The 20,504-nt window shown below is 46.4% G+C and overlaps 1 protein-coding gene across 3 annotated transcripts in view; it reads right to left on the bottom strand.

Annotated features, from left to right (window-relative positions):
* The window catches only part of LOC132341072 (T-lymphocyte activation antigen CD80-like), a 28,650-nt gene that overhangs the window by 4,689 nt on the left and 3,457 nt on the right, over positions 1 to 20,504 (bottom strand). For 2 of the 3 annotated variants that reach the window (XM_059872349.1, XM_059872367.1), the window contains exons 3-7: positions 11,897 to 12,220; positions 10,216 to 10,497; positions 8,065 to 8,190; positions 5,285 to 5,396; positions 1,434 to 3,894 (exon numbers count right to left, since the gene is read on the bottom strand). In XM_059872349.1, coding sequence (XP_059728332.1) covers positions 5,302 to 5,396; positions 8,065 to 8,190; positions 10,216 to 10,497; positions 11,897 to 12,220 — 827 coding nt within the window. In that variant the 3' untranslated portion in view covers positions 1,434 to 3,894; positions 5,285 to 5,301. Of the gene's footprint in view, positions 1 to 1,433; positions 3,895 to 5,284; positions 5,397 to 8,064; positions 8,191 to 10,215; positions 10,498 to 11,896; positions 12,221 to 20,504 lie in introns of those variants that run through there. The other variant, XM_059872358.1, reaches the window with a different exon arrangement.

Below are 20,504 nucleotides of genomic sequence, written 5' to 3'. Positions count from 1 at the left end.
TCAGTCAGAGCTGTTACCTGTGGGTGGTGCTGGAGTTACTCTACAGACCATTGTCTGAACTCAGAAGGGTGAGGTGGCCCATCACTGTTCCCCCAAAGCAGGAGGTCAGAATTCCTGTTCCCTTTCTTTGTTCTCCTACTTAAAGGAATTACATCCAGGCAGGATTTTCGGGTGTTCTTCTCATAAGAAAAGAATCTGTTCTGGTTGAATGCTTTTCCAGATAATTAGTGTTGATTGAAATATGAACAGTTGATCCCACAGAGTGTATTCCACCCACCCAAAGCAGATTTTTGGTACAGTTTGCTTTCAAGAAGGTGGTGTGTTTTCTGACTCCTGAAGTGAGCATTTAATTTTTTAAACACTCCAGTGTAGCTCATTTTTCCATTGAAGAAAGGTGTATTTCAGGGTTGTCATCAGCCAGCTCCGATATTCCTTTTCTATGTGCGAATGAAGGATCTGCATAAGCAGAGGTATGGATATATCTTTCCCTCTTCCTGTTTTAAGCTGTATGTGTTGGTGACAGTAATGGTGTTGTCCTTTCCCCCCCAAAAAAAGAAAAGAGGCCTTTCTAAGTCACATTTTTGCCATTGTGCCTACACAGCGATGTCTTATCTTCTTCTTTTTTATCTTCTTTCTTCCTGCTATTACATCCCGACCCAATATCCCACACTCTTATCTGTACAGCAGCTCTGATGACATTTAGCTGTGTCATTGCTCTGTCTCTGTTCCTGTTTGGTGGTATTTGATGTGATGCCTAAAGAATACTAATTTTCCTGTGCCTGACCATTGATGCAGGGATGTTCTTCCGTGAGAGGGAAGGCTGAGCCAAGGTGTAGCAGTCATAAGGATTTTCTCTCCTTGCAAGGGAGGGCTGCTACATGTGCTTAAGGGCAAGCAGACACTTCCAGCTACACTCAAGATTAGCAGCCATTTGTTTCTCAGTTTTCTGCTGAATTTAGTTCCCTGCACTTCCTTTTTTCTTTGACTCCCGAATGGGGAGTGAAGAATTGGTTCAGAGTTTGTTTCTTATATACCTGTAAAGGATTCTTCACATCCCCACTCCCTCCACCCCCAGCCGTAGCACAACATTGAAATTCTTGACCCTCCACTTTCAGAGTAGGTAACCCAAGGAGCAGGGGTACAGTGAGAACACCTTACACTGGGTTTTGCTTTTTCAGGGAACCTCCTCTTTGGAGGGAGAAGGATGATCTGTAGCTACAGTGCTCAGCTAACCCCTGGCAAACTGAGAGATGTGAGGGGTGTGGAAGTCACAAGTTGGGTTATCTTAGTGTCATTCTGTCATTGCTGTCAGCACACTGGACAAAGCTGGGGCTTGATGCCAGCTGTACCTGGTACAGCTTTGTCAACACCTGCATCACCTACCTGGATGCTGTGAAATGCTGGCTAACATGAATAACAGAGGTTCTACCCAGTGCATAGACAGACATCTTTTATTACTAAGGAAAGGAAACTGAGTTTACAATTTATTTTTTAATACAATTAAAGGAGGAACCCCAGGAAACAACAATATATACAAAACATCCAGGGTAAACAGAGCAGCTCACTTGCTACAATGACACAGATATGAAGCTGAGAAAGCCTCACAGAAACCATTTGTGTGCAATTCACTAAATACAGCATAAGGCAATAGAAAACGTGATCCAGAGTATTAGTGCTTAATGAAAAATGAGCCAAATAACCTGATGCTAGACATACTTGTCAGTGAAATTTTTGCTTTCTTTTAGAAGGAGTTACTGGAAGTGTTACTGGAGTCTGTGGTGATGTGGAAAGGTTTGGCACAGAGCAGAAGACAAACCCTTTTCTGGGAGGCTGCACAATCACTGGTCAGGAGCAGAAGAAGAGAGCGTGGGATAGTGAGAGGGAAAACATGCTGGTACAACTGGCAGAGCTGTGGTGTGGCTGGCAACGTGCAGCTGCAGTGTGGTAATAGGGAAGAACAGTGCTGGAAATCAGCAAAGTTGGAAGTGAATGCCAAGAGAGGGTGGTCAGCCTGCAAGGAGCTGGTGGTTTGTGCTGGAGCAAGCATAGGTTGAAAGAACAGGAAACTTGAAAAGTGTGAGACACATCACTTATACACGGAGTCCTGCAATAGGGTCAGGCTGCCTTTTGAAAACACCCTGATTTCTGTCACTTGTGTTCTGTTTGCATTCAGAACACACAAGTGCAATTGTTTCCTTAACCCCCAGCTTACCTCCTTTTCTCTGTCAAAAACTCCTGTAAAGATGTGCTGAAGTTCCCATTACACTTGATACAATGGGAAAGCAGTAAAAAGGTGATGGCACAGTGTGACTCTGCAGGAGTAGGAAGGGAGCATTGTCTTATTTTTTACTTAATCTCAGAGCTCAGTATCCTATAAACCACTTTTAATCCTCCTATTTTCTCCAGCAGTTTCTCAATATGTACCAACTAGAAAAAAAGTGAAATGGATGGACTATGTCTTTGCTGTGTCCTAGGAAGATAAGCCGCTCAAGTAATAACATATCCCACAAAGAGGATGGCACTGTGCTTTCAGAGTTTGCTGTGCCCTGATAACGTGGATAGAACAGTGAGGGAACGGGTACAGCTTGCAGAGCAAAAGGGAAAAACATTCCAGTCAAACTCAGGGCAGAGTTGCTTAGGAAGCTTGTTGGGGGTTGGGGCATTTTCCTCCTTTTCCCTCAAAATGAGAAGCCGTTTTTTCCTACACAGTAGGCAAGAATGTCACCTGGATCAGATGAGTCCTGTTCAATGTTAGCATCCTGTAGGGAAATTCCTTCTAGTCCTGGCTGGGTAGAGAGAACACTGGCAGAAAGCAGCAATGTTCAGTGCAAAGTAAATATCCTCTCATTGCTGTGAGAAACTCCCAAAAATCAGCAGAGCTTTCCCTAACAAGTATCCCGTGGCAGATGTACACACAGAAGCAGACCCACGTTTATGAAGCAAGGCCCCAAGTTACATTTGATGACAGCAGATGCACACGAGATCACCACTGGCTGTCACACAGGTTCCAACAGGGCTTTGCAGCTGTGGTTTGGAAGGAATGCTCATGGAAGCTTGGCCATATGTGTGCACAGGTGGTGTGCCCTCACACAGCAGCTGAATGCAGGAGCTGTACCTCGGTGCTTAGGTTGGCAAGGCTGTCCTTCCAGGAGAGAAAGGTTATGAGAACTTGTGCCACTGCAGTAGGTAAGCAATATTAATTAGCTCTTAGGAGTGCTGTCTCTGTGTATCATTCCCTAAAATGTCTCATAGTGCTGCACATAAGCATGAGGCACGTAGACTCACTTCCAAAGTGTCTTTTTTCATGAAAAATGTGTCCACTGTTTCCTCTTTAAGGGAGAAGGGATGTGTATCTGTAACAGTCGAGTCCAAATCCAAAGTCCTCCAGCAGGAAGAACAGATACTTGTGTGAGGCTGAATATAAAAGAAGTTTTGGCTGTTCCCACTCGCAACGTGGAGGCACAAACTGACGAGATTGCATGTCAGGATTTGGGGTGTCCCAAAAGGCAGCTCCATGTTACTGAGGGGGTAGGTGGGCATGGGCTTCCTGCTAGGGCACTGCAGGCCCCTGCATCAGAGCAGGGAGCATCAAAGCCAGAGGCTGCTGAAGTCTTGACCTGGTGTGGCGCTGGTGACATTCTTCTGCTCAGTTGCAGGAACACGGAGGGTCCTCTCAGCTGGAACCCCAGCGACCTCCTTGTAACGAGGCTACCGCACAGCTTCGGTGGCGTGGGCAGGGGTTTGCATCGTCCACAGGAGGTCGTGTTCCAGCCGTGGTGAGCAGAGTTTTCTCCTGCTGCCACCCCCCTGCAGAGAGCCAAAGGGGCCACGCAGCAAGCATCGCTGTACAACCAGCAGTGGAGTCTGCAGTGCGGGATGCACAGCGTGAAGAACCTGAGGGACCCGAGGAAAAGATTTCACTGATTTTTTTTTTGTTTTTCACACCTTAAATGTATCCCAGTAATGCTGCGGAGCCGACAAACAGGTATCACCTGCGAGAGCCCTCCACAAGAGGGCTCCTGGTCCCTAAACTCGGAGCTGTTCTGAGCGAGCTGCAGCCTGGCTCACGCTCCCTGCAAAAACCTTGGGAACAGAGCGAGGATGACTAACGAACGTGCTTCCCTGTTTAAGCAGCAATAGGACATGGCTCATTGCATCACGGCATGGCAGTCAGCCGCTAAGGAAGCACAGCTTCCATCCCACTCCACAGACAGCTGGAGTCGGGAAGCACCAGCCACCTACAGGAAAATCCTGGCAAACTTTTATAAGAAAAGAGAATGGGTTTATTCTGTAGGTGAACTCCTGCCACTCCCATCACAAAAATCCCTAAAATTCATGCTGACCAAGGCTCTAGTATCTGTTCCAGACAGGGCCTTCCCCAGAGGAAAACATGAGTGGGTGGTCAGGTTTGGAAATGAGATAAGTGGCCTGAATGAGTTTCCCCTCCTTTCCATCTCCAAACTATTAAACTTTTAGATTCTGCAGTGCACAGTTTGACAAAGTCGTGACTTCCAGGACCCCACAGCTGTTGCTCTAGGGCATTACCCTGGCAATTCTGCAGGCATTACCCTGGCAATTCCGCATGCTGTGGTGAGAGCAGGAAATGCAGTCACCTGGATAATGATGTGAATAAGAACAGTTAGCTGCTAATCTTCACATAAGTGTCTTTTTGGAGGACACAGTCCTGAAAACTGCTGAGCTTTCAAGCCAAAGCAAATATAATCCTTTGTAATCATACAACCTTGGCAAGTCAGACTTCCCCAGCCCTTCTTTTGTAACACCCCATTATCAAAAGTAACTCCTTTTAAAATATGAGCGTTTTCTGGGCAAGCTTGAGGGAGGAAACTTTTCCTTCTCTGTTCTTTCAGCTGCTGAAGGGAATGGATATATCTCAGAAGCAGACAGGAGTGTCTGATCATACTGGGAAAGCTGGAGTTGTTCTTTTGTTCCCACTCCCTTACCACTGTTTGGTCAATGCTCAAGTTCTATCATCAGTGATGTTCCCATGTTGAGGCATCAGATCAGGCTCACAGGGCATCAGACAGAACCTCTGGGGTGGCATCTGAGGTAGGGATGAGTAACTCATAAATGAGCCCAACATGAGCCCAAAAAGACTGCCCAGTGTTTAGTTGGGAGGCCCATAAAATGAGCACAGGGGCAATGGCAGGGGATGTCACTGCAGATCTGACAGCTGGACGACCCGTGCTGTTTTGAGCTAACATTGCACAAGCATGTAATGGTATTTGAGAAACTGTTTTGCCAAGAGAAGAGTGAAGAAAACTACCTGCAAATGCTCTCTGGTCATACAGATGATGTTTCAGCTGTCATGGGTGCCTTTGTGTATTCTTTCACACCCTCTTCCACCGAATCCTGGTGCTTGCAACAGTGAGAACAAACTGAAAAAGAAGATCCCGTGTTAGTCTATGGATATGGTCCTGCTAGAGAGCTCTGTTACAAATAAATATCTATATACTGTCATATGGATAAAACTGCTCTCGTTAGCACAGGGCCAGAACCTCAGCCTGGCACAACAACAGGTTGCTACATGCTGAGATAAGGTCAGAAGGGAAATAATGATGGAAGTTACATGTCACTAATTGCAGTTTACCTATTAAGTGAAAGAATGCCCGTGTTAAAACCAACAAACCCTTTCAGTGCTTTAAGAGGATCTCAGATTAAGCAGATCCCCTTAATATCTCACCATCTATGACTGAATTTTAGTAGTTCAAGTTGAGTCTTGTGCAATTGTGCTAGTACAAATTATGAAACGTGAATCCTAAACTATTCTTTAGGTGATCTCTAATCTTGGTGCTTTGTGTTTTCATTTTTAAATTACTGCAAAATAGGCTGTGAGCTCCTCAGAGTAGGGGGTTGTGAACCTCAACAAAGCACCTGATTGTTTTGGCCACCACAACAATCACGTATCTGAGAACTTTTCGGTTTTGTTTTGCTCTGCCTTTCTATTCTTCCCTCCCACACTTCAGCTCTTTGAAGCGTGGCTTTTCGAGCTCAGAAACCACTCTTAGCAACTCCTGACTCAGCTTTCCATAGCCTAGAACAACAGAGGTACTCTCAGACCTATTCTGAGCTCCCGCAAGAGCTCTTGAGAGGTGACCTGCAGCAGCACCCACGGGAAGCATCTTAGGGCAGATACTTCCCTTCCCAGGCCATGCACAGCAGCACTGAAATGGGACAGCTACACAAACTGGAAAGCTGGATGGGAGCTCTGGCTTCAGTTCCTTACACTTCTTACAGTTTCTTTTACAGTTTCTTCCATGCCTGGTCTGGAAATTGGCTAAACCAAATAGCACCACCTGACTCATCAAATCTACTCCCTGTGCATATTATGGAAATGGGACTAAAAGAGAAATTCCAGTTAATTTGGCCATGAGCCATGCTGTTTGCAGGTGATTGCATTCTACCACATGGGTATGCTTTTTACATCTGCTTTAAAAGCAACTCAGTTCCTATATAAAAGGCTATTTCAGTGTGCTCCAGGATCTTGCTAATTTAATGGTAAGGAACTTTTTAATTTCCAGCCTATATTTGTTGAGAGCCAAATCTTCTGATTCCAGTTCATTTTCTCCTATAATTAGAAGTTCATTATACATGCAGCTAACAGCACAGGCTGTGATCAACTGTGATTTTCTTGGTTTCAGCCTGCTTGTTGCTTTCCTGTTGACACAGCCCCAGGGAACAGCAGGGGAGAAGAACTAGCACTGGTGTCATAAGGGCACAGGGGTGGAAAATGAGGAGCTGCACAGGTGTGACCCAGAGTCACAGCCTTCCAGAAACTTCCTTTCTTTGTGATAAAACACTAAAAGGAAATTAGCCCAGCTTGACTCAGTGGTCACATTGGTTTTTGAAGGGATGTGGTTGATGAGAAGGGGAAAAGAAAAATAGTAATGAGACCTCCACACATCTGCCTTGGGAGTGAATTTGTCTGAAATTGAAGTAGAGGTACCAGAAGACACAAGCATGGCAAACTTAGAGGTGACTGCGAGTGGGCTGAGCCTTTGCTGCCCAGAAAATGACCTTTTCCAAGGGGGAATACCACGGCCAGGTGGTGTAAGTGGCCTGAGCACAGAGCCCTCAGTGTGGGATTCTTGTCCCCAGATGTGGCTTCCCCAGTGACCTGACAGAACTCAGCTGGGTGTTATTCATCCTCATGTATTTGCAAGGCCTGCTGTCATTTTCCAGGGCTGCTCTGCAAAGCTGCTCACAGGCTGTGGATAAGGCACCTACTGCTGTTGACTTTCAATCCTACCTGCCTTCATAAATCTATGAAATGCCTGCCCACATCTTCAAGGACTTTCTGGCAAGGTCAGCTTAGACATGATTAGGAGCAACAGCTAACAGATAGGATTTTTCTGAAGATAAAAAAGTAAATTACTCAGCTGTCCACTAACCCTGAGATATTTGAGGTCCCCTTTGCCATTGAAAAACTCTTGGAGACTTGGCTGGAGTTACTGAAGACTTCACAAGATGGGACCAGACACTTTACCTGTGCTAATTTTGGCTGTACAAAGAACACAAATCTAACTCTCCTTGTTGCTGTTCTCATAAAATTGGGACATTGCTCTGCTGAAATTTTTCCTGTGGCCCTAACACTAGGTATTTTTGTCACTTTGGCTCAGTGACTTTCTGAGGGATGATGTAGGGTGTGGAGAGAGATCCAGTTTTGAAGCTCTCAGTGCTCAGTTGTATCTATCATGATGACCAAGATTCTTGGCATCCTAAAGCATCTTAATACATGAAAATGAACCTTTGTGAACCTCTTCATTATCCCTGATTTTGGAAATATTTTGATCTGCTGTCAAAACTCCCTGTCACCTCTCCACTCTCAAACCTGAACTCAGGTGTTTCCTGCACACAAAATGTAGGAAAATCATGAGCTAGGCTTAGATTTTGTGACAGTGGATGCTAAAAGGAAAAAAAAAAGGAAAATGAGAAGAAGGTACAGAAATACCTGGTGATGTGACAGTAAAGTTTCTATAAATGTGTATCCTACATAGAAACTTCATCAGCACTGAGACACCTTCTTGAAAAAGAAGCTGCACTTACCATGCCTTGGGAGGTATCTTGCTGCCAGGGTGACAGCCAGAATGAAGGTGATAACGATGATAATTGAAGCAGTAATGACATTATAAGGTGGAGGCACAGGAGGAACAACACAGTTGTTTGTTTTTTCTGAGACAGGAGAAATAAAACATAAATAAACGGCCTTAAAGGATATTGGCATTTTCATGTAAGAGCAGGTATGTGAATTTCAGGGGTTCTGGCCAAATTCTAACTCAGCTATTCAGCCTGAAAATGGACTTACTCAATAAACAAACAAACAAAGCTGAAATTCCACCTAAATTTCTTCCATTCACCCATTTCAGCCCATTTGCTATGGGCTGAAATTTTTAACACATTCACAGAACGTAAAAAGCTGCGTCTTTGTCCAAAACAGGACTGAGACAGGAAATATTTAAAGACACGTGAGCTGTTTCAGGGAAATTAGCTAGGCTTGGTGAAAAAGTCTGAGTTCACAGCTAGAATATTTCTGCTCTCAAAGGTTCTCTGCAGTTTTCCTTACTGTTTTCAGCAGATTTATGCCTATTTTTTTTTTCCTTTTGGATTCACAGGTGAAGCAGAATGCATTTAACAGTCTAAAACAGACTTTTATCTGCATGGCAGGAACAGTGTTGTGGCAGAGTTCAGTTTCAGCGTGTCTGGATCTTTGGCTTTTCACTATTGGGAGATGGTGGAAAATCCCATTCTACCACTGTGATTTTAGAGCAGATACTGGGCCATTCTTGTATAGGACAGGACTTGCTGCCAGTCCATAGGTCTGCAGACCTATGTGCACAGACCTTCAGTTCTTCCACCATCTGCTCTGGCACAGGTAAGAATCATTCCCCTCCTAAGACATTAATTAGCCCGATCTGCTGTTCAGACCTCCCCTCAGGAGGGGATGCAAACCTCCAACTCTGCACAGAGCTTGCCTTCTACATTTACCAGAGGCTCTGTTCTGTCTGTAACTCAGTGTTCATGAAAGGTTTGTTTGAAGGACCATTTACACCAAAATGGGAGTGATTCCACCTCCTAAAAGTTAAAAAGTGGGGGGTTTGTGACTTCTGCAGCTGTATCACTGCACCTCCTCTGATTACTGCTTTTCTTTTTTGTTGTTGCTCTCTGTTTCTGTGTAGTGAGCTTTTCATAAACTTATTCTCCCTTCATTAGGGACATTATGCTCTACATCCAGCAATAGCCAATATTCATAAAGCACTAGTTCCTGGCATTTGTTCTGAAGCTGAATGGCACCTCTCCCCACAAGCCCCTTTGATTTTAGTAAGATAGATGAATAAGCTACCTTGATGAATAAGGTACAATTCCCTAGGAAAAATGCTGCTCCTCTGTCCTCCCTTGAAGGTGCCCTTATCTCCACAGTAAAAACATCAGGCCCAGAGATATTTCAGAATACTTTTTTCGTAACAACATGAAAAAAAAAAATCCTTTTGGCTGTGTGAATTTTCTTGCAAATCCCCTTCTACTGCAAAACATCTGGAATGTAGTGTGCTGCCTTCCCTCATGCTGCTTCCACTTATGCCTCAAGCTTTTCAAAGCACAGACTTATCTATTATGCCATCACTTCTAAGCCACGCTCAGTGATGGAATTCTTTTCGTATGAGTTAACCCTATGTTACATTTGAGAGCAGAATTTTGTCTAGACCCCAGCTGACAGTTTCTTTCACTGAAGCAGGGACAAACATGCTTGTTAAATGAGAAAATTCTTTTAAAGTGCAGCCTGTGGCTTTTAAAGCACACACATTTCTCTGGTCCCTCCATTCAAATGCCAGGTCTGTATCACACAGCAGACAGCAAAACCATGCTGGTAAGGAGTGGCACAGGGTGGTGGCAGCCCCAGCCTGTGGGAGCCAGCAAATGTGACATTACCAGATCACAACAGGATCCAGTTCAGCTCTCAGTCCAGCTGTAGTAGAACAGCAGGAAGACAGACCTGCCTCTGCTTGTCAGTCAGGGTTGCAACCCTCCCTTCCCACCCTGGCTATCTTCCAGCCTCTAAAATATTTTGGTGTGTAGTTCACAGGCGGGACCATCGGGTGATCCTTGCATGAACACTTGCACAAAATCTACTGCATTCTCAGAGAGGCAACTCAGCAGATTGAACAAAATAGTTTTGTTACAAAAAACATGAATAAAACATACTCAGAAGCAAACTGGCAGACGTGGCAAAGCCACTGTATTCAACGGAGCAAGTCATGTTGACGTCTTTGGTCACGTTGAGCACCAGTTTTCCAGTGACATTGTAGGGGCTGAAGCTGGACTCAGACACCCAGCTGGCATTCCACTCCACAGACATGTTGTTGAGGGCTCCAGAGATTTTGGGCTTGGGGAAACCTCCATGAGAAGAGCAGGTTATCACCATCTCAGTCAACTCGCAAGAGTCAGCGGTCACTTCTGCCGTGATGTTGGGCTTGCTGAAGTCAGCTGCAGCAAGAGAGGTTTGGTTACCATCCTGTCAGGCCACAGCAAGGTTTGCAGCCCCCAAAACCAAATGGTTTGGTTACCATTCTGTCAGGCCACAGCAAGGTCTGCAGCCCCCAAAACCCACAGTCAAAGCAAAGACTCCCCCACCTGAAGGGCATTTACCATGGGAAGTTTTTCCTGCCTATGGATACCAAGCAACCAGTCACTACTGAAAGAAACTTGCTCAACACTGTGTGGCTGAGCAGTGGCAAGCAAGGAGAGACAGTTTTCCTTCCAGGGCCACTGTCTGTTGAGCAATACCACCCTGCCATCCAGCCTGTAAAATCCCTTCAGATGTCCCAGCCTGATTCCAGCATTTCCCTTTCCTGATCCCCGCAATAACTTGATCCCACTTCACCAAAGGGAGCAGAAGTCTACCATAATTATTTCAGCTGGCCTGGCAAGACAGCAAGGGGATTTCTGGCTGGAAAGAAACTGGAGTATTTGTGGACAGGAAAAGAGATCCATAGTTTTATAGGTTTTATGCAGTTAACTCCTCAACCTTCATGGTTAAAAAAGGATGCTGGCAGTATACTTCCCTTTTTTCATGCCAGTTCCCAGAAAGAACACTAAATTTGTCTCCTTGCACATATGCCCTCAGACCAGCAGGAAATGGCCAAACCTCAGGAGTTTGTCTTTTTTTTGTTGCCAAATCTCCTGACTTATCTGGAAGATTCATGTAACTGTCTGCTGTTAAAGGTATTCAAATGCTTGTATATATTTATATATGTTACTAGTATCTCTGGTTGAGATCAACTGCCACAAAAACACCGGTGGAAATGGAAAATGTCAGTGGAACTTTTTGTGGCCTACCAATCTAAGAGAAGATTCAGATTCATTTTGAACAAAGGAACTCGGTTTCTTTAATGTAAAAAACCTCAAAGCTCCATGATTAATTCAGCCTTAGGGCGTGGAGCTGCAGTGCAGCTAGCCCCACAGGGATTTGGATGCAGGGCTGAGATGCTGCCATGGCCACCCTATTTCTCTTTCAGCTTGGTCTTGCTAAGGGCAAGACTAAGCAAGACTAAGTCTTGCTTTGCCCCAGAGACAGCTGCCTCAGGCACCCATCATCAGTGATACCTGGGGAGGGCCCCAGGAGGGATCCTTTCACAAGAGGAAGACATCAAGGGGAGGAGGTTGGGTTGGTGGTGGGAAAAACATTTCTGTACCTGGGGTAGCTTTAGAAAGGTAAGAAGGGAGGCTGCTGGAATGGAAGCAGTTAACACTCTTTCAAGCTTCCTGGTGAAAGCCTAACTGCTACAGTATGAATAAGCTTGGAAGAGCATCCTTCATCCCCAGAAGCTGGCACTGGAGAGCCAGGAGGTGTCAGGTGTCAGGTGTCAGGAGGCAATGCACCTACCTGTCACAAAGAGGATGACAGGCTCACTACACACCAGCACTGAGTTGCGCTGAACCACACACTGGTAGGAGCCATTGTCCAGGATTTCCACGGGGGAGATCCACAGCGTGAGGTTCCAGGGGTCCATCTCTGTCCGGTTCTGGTACCGCTCGTGCTGGGAGATCATGTTCCCCTCTGAGTAGGCCAGCACCACGTCTGTAACGTTCTTCTGCCAGTACACCCGGTACTTGTGGAGGCTTTCTGAGCTGGGAATTTCATGACAACAAGGCAGGCTGACCTTTTCCCCCACTTTGCTTTTGACTACTTTCTTTTCCAGCGCTTGGCCTGCAGGGGAGGGGCAAACAAGAGTCAGTGAGTCAGTGAGTGGTACAGCCTTGAGCCGGGCCCTGTTGCCTAAAGCTCACCCCTTTTGGCTCTGACTGCTCACACTCCTCATCAGTCAGCCACCGAGCTGTTTTACAGCTTCAGCTCTGCACTGAGGGGAGCCATCCTTGGGCATTGCCTTGTACATCATGCTCCACTCCTACTCAGGATCGTGATCCAGCGGGCACACAAGGATTGCTGCATGGATTGCTGAAGGCAAAGGCAGGAGAGGTGCTTGCCTGAACAGAAATTTTGCTGGTCCCTTTGAAAACAGGGATAGAAACACACATGCACCAACTGGCATCTCCTCTGCTCTCCCTTTTCAGAGCCTGGTGTTTGGAAAAATCTGTGTCACTCTCCACTGGGTTCTCTGCATGCCTAACTGGGCCACAGTGGACTATTTGTTCAGGGGGGCTGGGGGATTTTTGGTAGTTATTTTTTTGTAAAGGAAAAAAAAACCCAAAACATTCACAATCCCAAAAAACAGAATCAACCCTGCAATGATACACAAAGGTTGCAGCCATACCATCATCAGCCTTCCAGCGTTAGCAAATGAACAATTTTGCCTAATCTAGCTAGAACAAATTTATCCTTGTGAAAGCTCATGGGATGACTTGAAACCAGCACAGATGTTCCCCAACTCCTGGCCAGTAACTGTGCTGGTGCTATACCTGGAGCACAGCCGTGTGCTGGCAACAATAAGATGAGACCCTTGCAGGGTGAAATTAGGTACAACTTTGAGTATGTGAGCAATAATTCCCCTACTAAGCACCCCACTCTCATGATCCGCCTTGCTTTCCTACTCCTTCCTCTTTCCACATCCGAGGGAGCAGCCCTGCAAGGAGTTCCCGCTGCAGCTGAAAGGTGACCCAGCATGGACACACAGCCCTGTGCTGCCCCTGAGTTAGTGCAAGCCTGGGGATGATGTGCACCTGGCTTTGTTAGTCCAGAAGATCAGGTTGCTCTCTGTCCTGCTTGCCTTGGCCTCGCTGCCCTAGCACTCATCTCCAGTGGTGGAAGTGGGATATCAATCTGTTACACTCCACTGACTGAGAGCAGAAAAACAAGGAAATAGCTGTCTTCAGGACAGAAAAGATTCAGATTCCCTCCTCTTTCCCTGCAGAACACGTCTCAGTAAACACATCTGGGAGATGAAGCTGGAAAGTCCTAACAGGCTGCGTGTCACTGATGGGAGCAGCGCAGCATCACCCATCGGTGTAGGGGAGGGCCCACGTGCAAAGCCTGAAGTGTGAGCTGAGCAATGCACAAAGCTGAGCCTCACAACTGCCACTGCCCCAGCAAAGGCTGGCTGATGCTGGCTCACTCCTGAGTCCCAGCCTGACTGCAGCCCTGCTGTCCAGAGGCAGAGTGCAGCACTCGGGCTGGACCAGGATGCTGCGGCATTCGCATTCAGCCGGGGTCCAAGGCAGCCACCAGCTGTTGCCTGCCAGGCCTCATTTGCTTAGCAGTGACTCACAGACCCTGGGGTGACTCACAGACCCTGGGGCCACTGTCACAGCAAGACCCCTGTGGCACAGCCCGGCTACTTGCTCACATTCCTACAGCTGCCCGTGCTGGAGGGAAACAAGTGGATGCTCAGCCAGTGCCCAAGCACAGCTGGAGTAAAGCCCAGACACAAAGCCTGGGACAGAACACTTAACAGACCTGTGGATGTGGCACTTAGGGACATGGTTTGTTGATGGACTTGGCAGGGCTGAGTTAAAAGTTGGGCTCAAAGATCTTAAAGGTCTTTTCCAACCTAAATGATTCTGTGATTCTGTGAAATAAATTTCACTGCCCTCCCCAGCTGCACACCCACCCCTGTCCCACTTGCATACTTGACATTAAATCTGTAGGAAACACACCAAAAATACTGTGCAGGTTCTGATGACACTATGGAGTGTTTTAATATTAGTTTAAATAGAATATGTAATTAAATTAGCAACTTCTTGTTTAACTGGTTTCCTTCTACTGGTCTTCCAAAGGGAAAGTTTCATTATTTCTCCCACTTCCTGTACTTCCCCTTCTAATGCATTGCAGATCCTGATCAACCAAGCTGGGGCAGGCCAGGAGCTGCTCAGTAGACTGACCTCTGTCAGCCATCAACTGGTAACAAAATGAGAGAAAAACTAATTCTTCCACACAGGAGAAAATCTGCCTTGTCTTGCCAACTTTTGCAGCCTGAAATTCAGGATTTATTGACATCAGCATTTAAATTGCTACTACTAGACCGACCCTGCAGGAAGAGTTCTTGCCCTTTCAGGAATGCCTTTTCAGCAATGCCCTTTCAGGAATGCACATATATTTTTGGCATTCACAACATCCTCTGGCAATGACTTGTGCAGTTTGATTACATGCTGTGTGAGAAAGAATTTCCTTCTGTTCACCTTAAAAGCAGCCCACCTCAGGCTGTGATTGTTGAAGTTACTTCTCCTGCACCTCTGTGTGTGTTTGTGTGTACATGTGTTTTTATCTTTGACCACATCTTCACTTGTTCTCACAGTGCAGCTCTTACTATTATTGGAGAGACTCGAAAGAGCAACCAGTCAAACATCCAGTCAAAGTTTGGGACTGATAAAGATCATTTTCTATTTCCTTTTGCAGCAATAGGGGAAGAGTAGGTGTAGAGTAAATGTCAGGGTGACATCACATCATGAGTTGCATGAGGTTCTCCCTACCTTGCCCCTCAGAGTCCCCTTTGCAACCAAAAGGAGAACAAAAACCTTCTCGGGAGTACATGTGCAGGGGCTGGAAACTCCTGCTGATGTCAGGACTACCCTTAAAAGGCTCTGCACCCTTGAAACTGCAACCTGAGTGCTGCAAGCCTGAAGGAACCTAAGTCCATGAAGAGTCATTCAGCCCTGCAAAAGTCCCCTTTCACTTTAGAGGTGAACTGCAAAGCAAAAATGAAAATCCAGTTCTGTGCCGTTTCTGTGCTGAATGCTCTCTGCAGACAGGCTGTGGGGAAGGTTTTCACCATGGAAATCATTTTTAATGACTCTTCTAGAAAAAGATCCCTCCTCTTCCCACCCCTTTGAAGCCCACCCACTCTCTTGCTGTGCACACATAGCACTCCATCATTGGAAGCCCGTGGCAATGCTGAACTGATGGGAGGGCTGACTTTCTCTTCCCTGGGCAGAAAAGCTTGCTTCATTCAAAGTATGCCCGTGCTGCAGATGCCCTATACAGCAGGGCTAACTGGAACAGAAAGGAGTGTAGAGGAGAATTGTTCCTTCTTGTCTGCTCCAGAGTCAGGGGAGCTGTTGAGCCTGTATCCCTATTTCCTGCACTCTTTGCCCAAGCCTTGACTCAGAAATTCCCCAGCCACAGAGAGCTTTGTTATCCTGACCACACATGCAGCACATGAGAGCAGATTTCCTCTGGCACAGAAGTCTTGCAGAGAGATTTGACAGCAAAAGGCAGCTAAAGACCTAGCAATGCCCTGGAGAAGCAGCCTCAAACTGTTGGAAACCTCCAGATAAGTCCTGGTGAACAGAAGCTCCAAAGCCATTCATTTTCCCCTGCATTCCCGATTTCTCTGCCCTTCTGAGCCTTGCTTTGCTTTTTTTCCTTCCGGTTCCCTATTTATTTTTGCAATAGCAGCTGGTAACTCTACTTGTAAATTAATGGCATCACTGACTTTGCCTAGGACCATGCACCTGGGATTGCCACTCTGCAGGTAATTCTGCAGCTCAGACCCCTCATTTTCTGTGAATAGTACATTCACCCCAAACTTGCATGATTTATCCTTTGAGGGCGATGCAGTATTTTACAGGGATTTCCAAGCAAAACAGACACTGAGTCAAAAAATTGAGATATTTTGAAAAGCTGAATCCTTAAAAGATGAGACACTCCCCCTTGATCTTGTCTTTATCCCGGGTGATTTTACCAGTGAGGAATGAGATCCTCCCCAGGCTTTCCATGGAGCCAAAAGCCAGCAAATATCCTGTGCTACACATGAAATGCTTTTTGTTTAAATCAGTGACTCCTGTGAACACACTGATGACAGAAAGACCCTGCTAGATGCCCAGATGACCTCTTGGTGGAGACACTGGTTCAGAAGGGCATAAAACCACTGCCTTCCTCTGTGTTCCACTGAAAAGACCCCATGCACTAAGAAAGATGGGATGAAACAGAGAAAAGTGGGTGCTCTAAGGCCCTACGGAGTCTGTGACTGCAGATTAACCCAAGCACGAGTGCCTGACAAGCCTCTGAGGCTCCTTCTGCACAGACTCCAGCAAGTTCAGGCATGCAAAGAGAGGTCTGGCAAACAGGAAAAGGAGGAGAGGCCCTTTCCCCTGCACAGCCCCAAGCCCAACCTCTCACCACAAACCACGGGCTGCTTTGGTGAAGGAAAGCAGCTGCAAATCCAGATGCTTTGCTCACATCAAGTTCCCTTACTCATCCCAAACGTGGTTAGAGAGGGGAGCAGAAAAGAAGGGGTCCCAAAGAAAACCAGAGATGGACTTTGTTTACAGTGATTCCCCTCGGTTCCCTGTAGCCACACACTACTCAAGTGTGCCTGCAGCAGTTAAGTGGCAGGATTAATCCCAGTGCACGATGATGCCATGGCAGCTCTGAGGTAGGGAAATGCTCTGAACAGGTTTTTCTAAAAGTTCACAGTTGCTTTCTTCTGTGCTGTAACCTCGGGGTATCCCATACATGGTTTTATGCACTTCCCATCTTTATGCTGCCACATTCCTTCTAAACAAAAGAGTAACCCTGGTTTGCCCAGCTCCATACTGTTGATTTGGCAATTATTATAACACATCCAGCGTGTTTTGGTGTCCCACTCCATCAGCAGCCTTCATACCATTGTAGTGATGTTTTATTTTGTGTGTGTCTGCACATCTTCACCTTTAGTGAAGAAATCCTTGAAGCCATGAGGTGGCTCAGAAAACCAGAGGGTGATCTGCATCAGCATCTGAGAAGACAAAAGGGAATCTGAAATACTTTGGCAGAGGGGCTCCAGCTGACACCTCTTGCTCCAGCTCAGGTTTCAGTACTTGTGGAGATACAAATCTCCAGCTTTCTGAGTCAGCCTGGGACAAGCCAGCTGCCCGGGTATGTCCAGTCTGCTGTGTTTGTTACATGAGTAAAACCGCAACTCTGCACAAATCACTGGCAATGCTCTCAGCTTGGCACCAGGCAGGAGGTCAGACCCAAGCAAGGAGCTGGATATGGAACCGGAATAACTCAGAGATGGGGACTAGATCATGTCTTAGACCCTTCCCCCAGCTGCAGAGTGGGAGGAGAGGTTGGAGAGCTCGCTTTGTCCCCTGCAAACCAGCAGGGACACACGGCCGTGGGGACAGAAGGACGTCTTTGACTTGGAGAAATGAGCAAAGAAAGAGACTTTCTGAACCTTCTCCCTTTCTCCTTTCCCAGCCCTTGTGACCCTGCTAGAATAAAAAAGGGCAGGGAGGGCCCCTAAATCTGGATGTCCTCAGAAAATTTGCATATTTTAGTTCCTTTAGAGATCAAATTCCTACATCTTGCTCAGCACTCTTTTGATTTCCCAGTTTGGGAGCAGAAACTAGATGTGGCATTTGTGTAAGATGGGCTGGTAGGGGAGATTTGCCACAAAGACAGACAAAAATAAATTTGTTAATTTTTCCCCTGCAGTCTCTGTCTCTTGCTGACAGGATCACTTTGTACTTCCTCTATATTTATCTCCCAGCTGAAGATATTCCCAGATAATTTCCTAATTCCTGCAGTACCACTGCCATGCATGCTACTGTCCTCACAGCAGTTTCTGAAATTGAGGTCCTCCCCACTGCTTAAGGCTGTAGTTTTCTTCAGTGCTTACTAAATCTCTGCCTCACATGCTCCCCAAGCAGCCAGCCCTCTCTTGAAACTGATAGAAGGTGAAAGTAGCCAGTAACTAGGAATATCAAGTATGATACCTCTCACAGAAGCCCACTTCAAAGTCAAAAAATTACAAATTTTAATATTTTTTTTTTTTCTGCTGAAGTACTTGCCCACAGCCATAGCAACACTAACCAGTGCAGCTACCAATGCTGCAGGCCTGCCAGCCATTATCTTGTTAGAAAAACTGGTCTGTGCTCAGGCACTGACTCATGGATGCTCTGTGGCTGGCCCAGCAGTCAGAGAGATTACACAGCCCTAGGTAAGAGCTCGGCATGGAGAGAGGTCATTAACCATTGGGACCCTCAGGAAACCAGAGCAGAGCAGCCCAGAGGGGTCTGGGAGCTCCAGAAGCTGCAGAGGGAGAGGAAGGAGAGCCTTGGGCAGGTGCTGCTGGAGCACTGAGGGTAGGGCAGGGCAGGGAAGGGCTCTCTCCTTTTAGGAGCCAGTGTCTGACAGCGAGCTCTGCTCTCTCTGAAGCACTTCCACAGGGATCAAATCCCTGTCTGCAGGGCACTCAGGAGGACACCAGAGGGTGCCTGCTAAGGCGAGAGCAGCGGTGTGCAGAGAGACTTCCTTCAATTGCCTTTTCTAGCAACTTTTAATGGGATCGATAGGAATGGGGGCTCGCCAAAAGGTGGATGTCCTTTTAGCTCAGGGTAGGTAGAAATGCCACCATTAGCCATCAGTCAGCACTTTCTTTTCAGTCAGGGAGTCCCCTGGGACCAATGATATTTTAAAAGCATAACAGTGAAAAAGCAGAAGCAAAGCCTGTGGCATTTCCGAGCTGGGAAAGATTTACATATTCTCAAATGAACTCCTGAGACTCCCAATGGCGGCGCCCCTCCAAAGGGGACAGAACAGCTACAATTAAACATAAAGTCAATCTGTTTTAAAACAAAACTGACCTCCTTCTGCCAAGTGAACAGCCTTCGCTGCATCCAGCACACCTGCCTTGCCTCCCTGTGGAAGACACCACATCCACGTGTGCACAACATTTATGCTGGGAAACACATGCTTAAAAGGAAGGAGAAGCCTTCAGCCTGGAGAAGAGAAGGTTCCAGGGAGACCTTAGAGCAGCCTTCCAGTGCTTAAAAGGAACCTTAAAGAAGGCTGGAGAAGGACTTTTCACAAGGGCATGTAGCAACAGGACAAGGGAGAATGGCCTCAAGCTGAAGGAGGGAAGGTTTAGATCAGATATTAGGAAGAAATTATTAATTGTGAGGGGGGTGAGGTGCTGGCTCAGGTTGCCCAGGGAAGTTGTGGATGCCCCAGCCCTGCAGGTGTTCAGGGCCAGTGTGGGTAGGACTCTGAGCTACCTGCTCTAGTGGAAGTGTCCGTGGCAGGGAGGTTAAAACAAATTAAGCTTTAAGATCCTTTCCAACACAAACTCTATAATTCTGTGAGAATTTCTCTGAATGTGGAAATTCTCCCCCAGCCTGGCATGACCTTGGGATGCAGCCAGACAACAAACTCATAATGACCTCATGCCTTCCCCATGCAAGCAGAGGGGATCTGGGTCCCCTTTCCCTTCCAATCCCACATGTTCCCCCTTGCAGGGCTCTCCAGAGTCTGGTTTAATATTCCAGTCTAAAAAAAAAAAGGAAACTTTCTGCTAAGCTAGAAGGTGAAGCAGATAATCCAGGGATCACACATGTGCAAAGAAGAGGAGGATCACACAGCCAGAGAGGAGCAGGATTGCATCTCTTGGTGGCAATGACCTGTTTGTACCCCTCAGCTGTGACTCCCAGCTGCATCCATGCCCCTCCAGGGTGCACAGCACAAGTGTAAAAGCAAACTGGTTCTGAAGAAAAATAACTCACCACAAGAGAGGCAGAGGGAAACATCAGTCATTTCTATCAGAATCATTACCCCCATTAAACCACACTTGGAACTCAGAATCAAGGCAGCGATGAGCAGGAAAGGTGAGAGGGCGTAAGGGTGGCACCTTCTGCTGCTAATCTACCACAATTAACAAAAGTGTCCACTCCAAACTTTGCATGTTTAAATGCAGGAATGTCCAACATGCACACGGCAACAAGGAAATGTCTCAGTGATCCAAGAAGTGCAAAAAAAGCTGTTGAAGTCAGAGCAACATGAGGTCACTGCAGCTATCTGGGTTCATTCCGATCTAACTGGAAAAAGGAAATTATGTGGGTGAAAGGAACATTTGACCCATAGCCTTACAAACTGGGCATTTAGGCTTTTAACTCTATTTTGTGTGTAAAAATGTAGCTTGTCTAAGTTTAATTTTCTGTGTTTTTTTTTTTTCCTAAGGAATTCTTTAATCTAAGAAGCGCTCAACAGAAGAAGTAAAACAGTCTCTAGAAGCAAAGAGCAGTAGGCTTTAGCTGGGTTTCTGTTTCTCCAGACAAGC

The sequence above is a fragment of the Haemorhous mexicanus genome, chromosome 2 (assembly GCF_027477595.1).
Source record: "Haemorhous mexicanus isolate bHaeMex1 chromosome 2, bHaeMex1.pri, whole genome shotgun sequence".
Lineage (NCBI taxonomy): Eukaryota > Metazoa > Chordata > Aves > Passeriformes > Fringillidae > Haemorhous > Haemorhous mexicanus.
Note: the sequence above shows the minus strand (reverse complement) of the source record. Positions and strands in the feature narration are given on the sequence as shown.